We start from the raw sequence: 10,454 nt of genomic DNA on the forward strand, positions 1-10,454 counted from the left end.
AGAAACCACCAGACAGACTCAAACCAAGAAAGGGATCTGCACATGTCCCGTGCTTGTAGTGTTTCTCCTGATAACATCACTATTGCGCGTCCTCTCACAAACTTTCCCACTCACCTGTTGGGTTACCATCCCTCCTCCACCACCACCACCCGGCTCCTCCCCCTCAGAGGCAGGTATTCCTCTGGCTACAAGGTATAAAGCTATGCGGATACCAACCTGAATACCTTCTCTGCTCTGGGAGTGAGGAAGACAACAAGGCTGAGAGGAAGAGCGTGAGAGAGCAAGAGAGAGGCGGAGTAGGGAAGTTTGAATTCAAAAAATTGGATCGAGCCTTTCCAGACTTGAACTGCAACCATGGGGCTTGGAGTGAGTACTGGACTCTTGTCACATGTTTTGGCATGACTTTTGAAGCGTGTTTGTTTGGTCGGGGTTAGTCGCCAATGACTGGTTAAGCTTGACAGTTGCAGGGCTGTCCTGACGCACTCTGATACCAGCGTTCAAAATCCATTGTCGTTTTTTTTCTCAACATTTTTCTACTCTTGGAAAGTTGCTCCTGATCATTCTTGACCTGTTTGCCAATGATGAACGCATGCTTTTTCAAAGTGTTTGAACAGTAAAGGGGACATTTATGTTTTTGAGTTCGGCCGGGAAGTTGATCCCACTTGGTTTCACCACTCAGAGACTCATTTTCTCTCAATCTAGAAAGGGAAGGATGATTACAAGCCGGCGCCAACCTCCGAGCACCATGGCAAGAAAAATAAGAAGGATAAAAAAATGGACATGGACGAGCTGAAAAAGGAGGTCGATTTGGTAAATTCAGCTCAATCCCATTCTCCTGTTATTTTAATGTATTTATTTTTCCCTCTTTCTCTCCACAGGATGATCACAAGTTGACACTGGAAGAACTTTTCAGAAAATATGGGACCGACGCAAACAGAGTGAGCACTTTAAATGTTTTTTTTGTTTTTTGCACTTATCCTACTGGTTTATTCAGAATGCAATCTTTGCACCTTTAACTTTTCTGAGATAAAGTTTGATTATTTTGCATGATTCAAGTTGAAATTTTTGTCTGTAATTGCTTTTTTTACGCTCTAAATAAATTCATCAACAACATCATGTCAGATTATGTTCTTTGTAATCAGTTAAACTAGTGTTTTTAAAAAAAAAAAAGCTGAAATGTTCAAATTAATTTAGAGGATTATGAGACAATTTTAGATAAAAGATGCATTTTTATATGGAGGATTACCATTATCTCTGCATCATAGAAATAACAATTGGACATTTAAAGTGTCAGCATGCATAGAAAAGGTTGATGCAAAAACTTTTGTTAAATCTGATCTGCTTGAGCTGATTCAACTCCTTTTCTCCTTTTGTTTTAAAAAAATGTGAGATAAGCAAGCGTGACCTCATCACACCTTAAGTGCACTCTGATAATCTCACGTTTGCATTGATTCAATGTCACCAGCTGTGACTTTCCATAAAGGAATAAAAATAAACAGCTGCTGTTTCATATACTAATAGCAGTTTTACCAAATAAAACTGCCCTCCGCTAAACAGTGTCCTTCCTGCTACCATAGGGTCTGTCCTCCTCCAGAGTAAAGGAGATCTTCGCCCGGGATGGCCCCAACGCCCTCACTCCCCCTCCCACGACACCCGAATGGGTCAAGTTCTGTAAACAGGTGAAAATCCCATTCAACAGCAACTAAAATCAACAGACAAAGATGGAATATGAGCTTTAATATCTCTTGTTTTGCAGCTTTTCGGAGGGTTCTCCATGCTGCTGTGGATCGGTGCAATCCTCTGCTTCCTTGCTTACAGCATCCAGACTGCTTCAGAAGACGAGCCAACCAATGATAATGTAAAAATGCTGTTTCATTAAAAACCAAAGGAACTGTCAACAAAACAACAGTGATGCTTTTTTGTGTGCAGCTGTATTTGGGGATTGTGCTGTCCGCTGTCGTCATCATTACCGGCGGCTTTTCTTACTACCAAGAGGCCAAGAGCTCAAAGATCATGGAGTCCTTCAAGAATCTTGTTCCACAGGTTAGAGTTTAACCTCCTGCGCTTCTTTCTGGGGAGGTTTCGCTGCTGAGAATGTGGAAACGAAAGCTTACCGTCCTTATTTTTGCTTGGTGGATGTAGCAAGCCCTGGTTATCCGTGACGGTGAAAAGAAGAGCATCAACGCACAGGAGGTTGTTGTCGGAGATCTGGTGGAGGTCAAGGGAGGAGACAGGATTCCTGCTGACCTGCGCATTGTCTCCGCTCACGGCTGCAAGGTGTGCACCTCAAACTCCTATGAACGTTTGTCTATATATCTTATCTTCTTCAGTCTGTTTAGCGATTCCCCTTTTTTCTTTCAGGTGGACAATTCCTCTCTGACTGGTGAATCCGAGCCCCAGGCTCGTTCCCCAGAGTTCTCCAATGACAACCCACTGGAAACCAGGAACATTGCTTTCTTCTCAACCAACTGTGTTGAGGGTATGAAACGAATGACTCTAGGACTGCCATACTCTTGCTGTGATGCTACATTGACACCGAATGAGGATTGCGTACCAAATTCGCATCCGCCATCTTTTTTTTTACGCTGCCCGACGCTTGTCCACAAAGATGTTCACACCAAACACACGTGTGGGTGGAGCTACTGGCCAAAGTTTTCAGCTTCATTGCTACATGGAAGCATTGACAGTATATTTCTTATAGAGTCAATGCATGGAAGACATGCATGAAGAGCTCTACATAAGCATTGATAAACATGTCTTCATGTCTGTTAATAAGATCATTTAGAGACTCTCCCAGCACGGTTACCGTCACCATTTACTACCTCAGATGTGTCTGAGAGATGGACGCTTTTAGTGGTACTTCCTTCTCTATGTGACCCAGTTTGACATCGTGCTGTCCTGCATTAGTCCAAGGAGCGAAGAAAACAGTAAAATCTTTGTATCATTGACTCACTACAAATAAGAATAAGTTCAGGAGGAGAACGATCAGATTCCCCAAACGCACATGTACGCGTGTTTAAGTAGACTTTTTATTGGAATTGGTCACTTAAATGCGCATTTCCAAGGGAACATGGTGATGTGAACATAGCATTAGAAATACCAATTTTAGTCCATAAAAATGTGTAAGATCGGGTGGGTTCTGAACAAATTTACAACTGTCTGTTCAGGCACGGCCCAAGGAGTGGTCATCAACACTGGAGACCGTACCGTCATGGGTCGAATCGCTACTCTGGCCTCCGGCCTTGAGAGCGGAAAAACCCCCATTGCCATTGAGATTGAGCACTTCATCCACATCATCACTGGTGTGGCCATCTTCACTGGTGTGACCTTCTTCATCCTGTCTCTCCTCCTTGGGTATGGGTGGCTGGAAGCCGTCATCTTCCTCATTGGTATCATCGTCGCCAATGTGCCAGAAGGTCTTCTAGCTACTGTGACTGTAGGTTTGAGTATCTCCACAGCTTGTTTTTCTTGCTCCAAGTCCATATTCCCTTGTAAACTAGTGATACTGTCTACTCACTTAAAGGTTTGCTTGTTTCCAGGTGTGTCTGACCCTGACTGCCAAGCGAATGGCCAGGAAGAATTGCCTGGTGAAGAACCTGGAAGCTGTGGAGACCCTCGGCTCCACCACCACCATCTGCTCTGACAAGACCGGCACCCTGACCCAGAACAGGATGACCGTCGCCCACATGTGGTTCGACAACCAGATCCACGAGGCCGACACCACCGAGAACCAGAGTGGAGCCGGCTTCGACAGGAGCTCCCCAACTTGGGCGGCTCTGTCAAGAATTGCCGGACTCTGTAACCGGGCTGTCTTCCTGGCAGAACAAGACAAAGTCCCCATCCTAAAGGTAAAGATCCTTCTATTTGTATGTTTTTTTTTTTTGGCCTTACACAGTGACTCAGATGTTTCATAGTACTTTGCAAATATTTTTCTAAAGACAAGAACCTGCAAAAGCAGCCAAAATAGGCACCAACCCACTTAGCCTAATGAAAAACTATGAGTTTTGCTGAGGTGATTATATTGATCGAAAAGCTTTCTTGGATAACCAAGTTTGCTTTTAGATCCAAAATAGCATACTTCTTTGCTTCATCTGTAGCATAAATATAAACGTTGTTACCTTTGGATCTATCGTTTAAATCTAGAGAAATGTGGCTGGAGATGCCTCTGAAGCAGCCTTGCTCAAGTGTATCGAGCTGACCTGTGGATCCGTCAACGCCTTTAGAGAAAAATACCCTAAGATTGTTGAGATCCCATTCAACTCCACCAACAAATACCAGGTGAAACATTTCAACTCATGGTAACGCATACTCGCTGCTGCCCTCTAGTGCTTAGATGATTTACTACCACATTTTTACTGAATTTAGCTACACCAAGACTAGTTTTTAGAACCATATTTTCTCTTCCATGGCAGCTTTCTATTCACAAGAACTCGACTCCTGAAGAAACCAAGCACATATTGGTAATGAAAGGAGCCCCAGAGAGGATTTTGGACCGCTGCTCCACCATCATTCTCCAGGGAAAAGAGCAACCTCTGGATGCCGAGATGAAAGACGCCTTTCAGAATGCCTATGTTGAGCTTGGAGGGCTTGGAGAGAGAGTTCTTGGTAGAACAAACTCTGAAGCCAACTCAGTGTTTCACACGTTGGTGTACAGTCCCCCAATAAGCCTTCTTTATCCTCTCCAGGTTTCTGTCATTTAAACTTGCCCGACGATCAGTTTCCCGTGGGTTTTGCGTTTGACACAGACGAGGTGAACTTCCCCACAGAGAACCTGTGCTTTGTTGGCCTCATGGCCATGATTGATCCGCCTCGTGCCGCTGTGCCAGACGCTGTGGGCAAATGCAGGAGCGCTGGAATTAAGGTGTGGAGGAAACTGATGAAACCTAATGAAATTTCCCCCAAAATAGCCAAATTGTTACAATTTTAATTTGTTTGCAGGTCATCATGGTCACAGGTGACCACCCGATCACAGCTAAGGCCATTGCTAAAGGTGTGGGGATCATCTCTGAAGGCAATGAGACAGTTGAAGACATTGCTGCCCGCCTGAACATTCCAGTTTCAGAGGTCAACCCTAGGTTAGTTGGTCTTCCAGTAGAGTTCTGACTTACCTGCGGCTCTGAGCAGTGGTGGTTCTATTATAATTTACTCCCAGGCCGGGGAGTAATAGGGCAATTTCCCGTATTGCCTGTGCCAAATATCGCTACTGGCTTTGAGTGGGAAAGCTACCCTATCAAGCTAAATACACACCATGCATGTGATGCACGCTAAATACACATCCTTGAATGTGCTTTTAGCCTACGGTGTTCTCACTGGATAAGCAGGGAGGGGCTTCTTCTCCTTTTTCTATTGTATACTACCTCATGTCCACCCCCTATAGTGGGAAGCAGTCAGTGCATACCGCTCTTTCTTGAACATGCCAAACGTGAGTTCTTGAACTTTTAGCTTATGGTGTTCTCACAGGTCTGTCACAACCCAATACTAGTGCCTGTACCTGCAGATGGAAAAGGTTTGGTGTGAAATGCTGAAGTGGTGCAGATCTCGTAAATCTTGCTCCAGGCTTTTCCATTCTATTCCGATATATAATAAGACTCTGTTTCGTATAAATCCATCCGGGCACAAACCCTACCTATTAATTTCTCCTCCATTAAAAATTTTCGAACAGTTTGCACCTCTGTAACTACCAATTCAGAGTCCCTGATTGGTCAAAGTTCGACCTGGATTAACTTTCAATCTGTGTTCTATGGATGCTCTTCTTGTATGTGGAGCCCAAAAATGATCTTAAAACTTGCGGGTTTGGTTTGTGGTTTTACAGAGGCTTGCTTTCTGTTACTGTAGCCTAAAATGCTTTTTCCCCCCTTCATCTGCAGAGATGCCAAGGCCTGTGTCGTGCACGGCGGGGAGCTGAAAGACCTGACCTCAGAGCAGCTCGACGACATCTTGAAGCACCACATGGAAATTGTGTTTGCCAGAACCTCCCCCCAACAGAAGCTGATTATTGTGGAAGGCTGTCAGAGACAGGTGAGTGTCCCCCCTCCCCAAACTGACAGGCATCAGAAGTGCTGTCTGACATTTCCCTGACATTCTTCTCTGGCCTCTGCAGGGAGCCATTGTGGCTGTGACAGGTGACGGTGTGAACGACTCTCCTGCCTTGAAGAAAGCCGACATCGGCGTTGCCATGGGGATCGCTGGATCTGACGTGTCCAAACAAGCTGCTGACATGATCCTGTTGGACGACAACTTTGCTTCTATCGTCACCGGAGTGGAAGAAGGTACCACAAAGGGAAATTTGGGAAAATCCCCAAGTATTCACCTGAAGAAATCCTCAAAAGTTACCTGATGTGTTACTTTTCAGGTCGTCTAATCTTTGACAACCTGAAGAAGTCCATCGCTTACAGTCTGACCAGTAACATCCCTGAACTCTCACCCTTCCTGCTCTTCATCCTCGCCAGTATCCCTCTGCCTCTGGGAATCGTCACTATCCTCTGTATTGATCTGGGAACTGACATGGTGATGATGCTTGCAAAAATATCCAAAAACCTACTACAACTTAATTTGCTTAGTCTTTTCTTGTTTTTGCACCAGCTACCCGCCATCTCCCTGGCCTATGAAGAAGCTGAGAGCGACATCATGAAGAGACAGCCCCGAAACTCCAAAACAGACAAACTTGTAAATGAAAGGCTCATCAGTATGGCCTATGGACAAATTGGTAGCATTACATTTTTTTTTTAATTGAAAAACTATTTCTTATTTAACTAGATTTTCTCTAGTTTTACTTTGGCTTTCTGTACCTCAGGAATGATGCAGGCCTTAGCTGGGTTCTTCACTTACTTTGTGATCCTGGCTGAAAACGGCTTCTTACCCATGGACCTGCTGGGCATCAGGCTTCAATGGGACGACAAACCTGTAAACGACCTGGAAGACAGCTACGGACAGCAGTGGGTCAGAACCTCTAACAATTTTTGCCACTTTCACCTTAAATCCCCAGAGCAAAAAAATAACAAACAAACCAGAGCTTCAGAGCTAACCTGGAGTTTTGCCTTACAGACATACGAGGGCAGAAAGATCATCGAGTACACGTGCCACACAGCTTTCTTCATCAGTATTGTGGTCGTCCAGTGGGCTGATCTGATCATCTGCAAGACCAGGAGGAACTCTATTGTGCAGCAAGGAATGACGTACGCACACCAGGCTAAACAAAACCTGTGCACTTTTGTATTACATTCCAAATAGTCCCTCCACAATCTTTTTAAGTCCTGTGTTGGTTATCAAAATAACATTTCTGCACTATTTTAACCCTTGACATGTCTTCAGAAATGACATTTCAGATTTATGACGTTCTTTTGCTAATTTTGCTTTTGTTTTTGGCCTATTTAACACTGTGGCTAATTTAGCATTAGCATTGTCCAAGTTTTCAATTAATTTAGGACTCGAACTCTATTGATGACAAATAACTAGGATAGCATTTATGTATTAACATTAAAAAAATGCTGCACTGTGGCGCAGTGGTTAGCGCTCTTGCCTCACCTCACAGCAAGAAGGACCCCCGGTTCAAGTCCCAGCTGGGGGACATGAAAAACACAACATCAATGGGGGACCTTTCTGTGTGGAGTTGCATGTTCTCCTGCATGCGTGGGTTCTCTCCGGGGTCTCCAGCTTCCTCCCACCATCCAAAAACATGCTTCATAGGTTAATTGGTAACTCTAAATTGTCTTTAGGTGTGAGTGTGAGAGTGAATGGGTGTGTGATTGAGGACATTCTACCCTGCGACAGACTGGCGACCTGTCCAGGGCGTCCATTGCCTTCGCCCACAAGTGGCCAGGATAGGCTCCAGCAGCCCTGTGACCCTGAAAGGGAAAAACGGAATAGAAAATGAATGAATAAAAAAAAATGTCCAGTTTGGTATTCTTTAGCCTTCGAGATTCTTTTTTCAAAGACCCACTCTGATAAAAATTGTGTTTTTAGCATGTTCTGGTCAGCATTTTTTGGTTGATTGACGAGATAAATTGAGAAAATTAAACTTAGAAATGTATTTATGAGTATTTCCATATTTAAATAATTGTGAATCAGGAGCAGACGAAAAAAATGCAGTTGGAAAAACCTCCTTGCTCCGCTCCATTCTGATTGTATGTCTTCGTTTTCCTCCTCTGAGCTAGCATCTGGCTCAAACTGGATGGCTGGATAGCTCCAAGAGTGCTTGCCATTTTTGCTGCTAATGTTAAGTTGGGGGTGTGAGGGGCTTTTAGCTAGCGAGAGAGCGTTTAAAAAATCAACTCACACTAATGAGGAGAAGGCGGGATTGCCAGCATTCCCGCCCACAACTCAGAGGTGAATTTCTAATGAACTACTGCCACGCTGAAAAAAATCATGTCCTGGAGAACAACACACTTTCTTTTACTATGGCTAATAACGGCATAATCAACATTAAGAGTCCACTGGGAAAACGGTCGGAGTGGGTCTTCAATATTGAAAAATACTTTTTGTTCCTTTAATTATTTATTATTTCTTAAATATTCCAAAATGAGGCCACTTTTGTGGCCTTTAGCATTTATTCCTTATCATTTTGAATCATTTTGACACATATCAACAGGCTATATTTAGCTAAATTGACTTGTATGATTTTGCAGAATTAGAATTTCTTGAATATTTTTAAACAAATTTTTCTGTTGAGTTTCTAAGCTCAACTTTAGAATATCATCTAGCAACATATTTGTTTTTATACAAATTCAAACTGTCAAAAAAAGGCTTCAATTTTCCTTTTTCCACCAGGTTCTTTTCGACTTTTAACATAAAAAATGATGTAGTGACATTGTATGTTGCAATCTTCTTTGCCCTTTAAATGTTCAAATCTAACGGACTTGTGTTTCCTCCATTAAGAAAGAACCGCATCCTCATCTTTGGACTCTTTGAGGAAACAGCTCTGGCTGCTTTCCTGTCATACTGCCCAGGAATGGACACCGCCCTCAGAATGTACCCCCTCAAGTAAGTGCCAAAAGCTATGGGATGCTTTTCTGGATGAAAAACAATATATGAAGCTGGCTTTCCTTATTTTATTTCCTTTTAACACGTTAAACCAAAAAAAAAATGTTTCTGCTTACTGGCTTTCCTTTTGTGGTGCAACAATTACCTTCATTTTCCTCAGATAGTTTTCCTACAATGCATTTTAAGTCCTTTTTGTTTTTTGGTTCTAATTAATAAAGGAAAGCAATTTTTTAATGTTGCTCTGGAATTTCCATTTCAGAGGCAAAAACTTCCGGAATAATGAGACTCTCCGGCAAAACTCAGAAAGCCACACAGACACATCAGCCTCATTAGCTCAGGAGTTGCTTCTTCCTCTACTTCTTTGCCTCCATTTCATCTGCTCCCTGTCCTTTTTCTTCTTCTTTCTCCTCTCACCTTTCTCTGTGGGTGTCAGCTGATGTTTAACTAACCCAGCTTTCTTCTTCTATGTGTCTGGGTGCCTGTCTCCCTCCAGACTTCCTGTGCCTATTTCTGTCTCCTGTTTGTTATCTCTCTCTTGTGTTGTTACGTCTGGTTATAACCCGACTTTCACCACATATGTGAACCTTTTTTTTTTGTACAATCTGGTGTTTGGTGTTGTGTTGCCAAAAAAAAAAGCTTTTATGTGCTTTTAGGGACACATCAGGCGGCCATAATAGCATGAAAAACTATTCTGGCATCACCCAATCCTGCTAACAGGCAGGGTTGTTTCCTCTTTTAAGTCTCATGTTTCTGTTATTTCAGGCCCACTTGGTGGTTCTGTGCCTTCCCATACGCCATCCTCATCTTCGTTTATGATGAAGTCAGGAGATATCTCCTCAGACGCTACCCAGGAGGTAAGAAATCCTGTCCTTTTATGGAAACTTTTTATCTGGAGCATCTGAGTTTACTCATACAAAGCACAAACTAAAGAAATAATTTGAATTTGACCCCATTTCTACTTTGTTTTCCAGGTTGGGTGGAAATGGAGACCTACTACTGAGTCAGTACAGACGGAGCATTTACCACCATTTGCTGCCCTGTTACACATTTCTTTGAGATGCTGCATCTCCGTGAAACACAGGATGGAGAAGTCGAGCATTCCTTCATTTATGTGTCAGTCACAATAAAACATGTCCGAACCATTTTACTCCTGACCTCGTGTTTTTTTTTTCTTTTGACCACACTCATGTGAGGTTTGCTAGATTTGTACGAGTGAGTCACGTCCAGTGACCCGTTAGGGGGATATTATCCACCTCAATAGCTTAAAAACTACGGAGTGGTAGATGAACACGACGAGTTCAGAGGAGGACAGCCGGTAAATCCTAACTGTCTTTGCTCCTCTTGGATAAAAAGTTTACACGCTCTCATTTGATGCCGTGTCACACAGCCACTTTGTGTATTTTACTAATTTTGAAGTGAAACAAATCCACACCTACTTTTTCCCATGCTCTTTCAGGAACTGATGTGGCATAAGT

General features: G+C 43.2%; 1 protein-coding gene across 2 annotated transcripts; it reads left to right on the forward strand.

The window, feature by feature from the left end:
* Nucleotides 1–203: 203 nt before the first annotated feature.
* Nucleotides 204–10,126, forward strand: LOC101166845 (sodium/potassium-transporting ATPase subunit alpha-1-like). Of its 2 annotated transcripts, none has more exons than XM_004084864.4 (23): nt 204–366; nt 703–810; nt 879–938; nt 1,578–1,679; nt 1,757–1,858; nt 1,930–2,043; nt 2,143–2,277; nt 2,362–2,479; nt 3,168–3,436; nt 3,540–3,848; nt 4,144–4,278; nt 4,413–4,605; nt 4,686–4,861; nt 4,939–5,075; nt 5,868–6,018; nt 6,101–6,269; nt 6,353–6,507; nt 6,583–6,706; nt 6,794–6,939; nt 7,045–7,175; nt 8,875–8,979; nt 9,742–9,833; nt 9,951–10,126. In XM_004084864.4, exons 1-23 carry the CDS (start codon nt 355–357, stop codon nt 9,977–9,979), a joined length of 3,072 nt encoding a protein of 1,023 aa, XP_004084912.1. In that variant the 5' UTR covers nt 204–354; the 3' UTR covers nt 9,980–10,126. The 2 variants fall into 2 exon arrangements, with proteins under 2 accessions (XP_004084912.1, XP_011491492.1); XM_011493190.3 differs by having other exon boundaries at nt 703–801.
* Nucleotides 10,127–10,454: the final 328 nt, after the last annotated feature.

This window comes from Oryzias latipes, chromosome 2 (genome assembly GCF_053564925.1).
Source record: "Oryzias latipes strain Hd-rR chromosome 2, Olatipes_Hd-rR_3.1".
In the NCBI taxonomy this organism is placed as follows: Eukaryota; Metazoa; Chordata; class Actinopteri; order Beloniformes; family Adrianichthyidae; genus Oryzias; species Oryzias latipes.

Excerpts from the sequence above, each read along its gene's own strand:
- LOC101166845 (XM_004084864.4), top strand. Across the intron at positions 2,278-2,361 it reads TCTCCGCTCACGGCTGCAAG|GTGGACAATTCCTCTCTGAC; the intron begins GTGTGCACCTCA and ends TTTTTCTTTCAG. Across the intron at positions 6,940-7,044 it reads ACAGCTACGGACAGCAGTGG|ACATACGAGGGCAGAAAGAT; the intron begins GTCAGAACCTCT and ends TTTGCCTTACAG.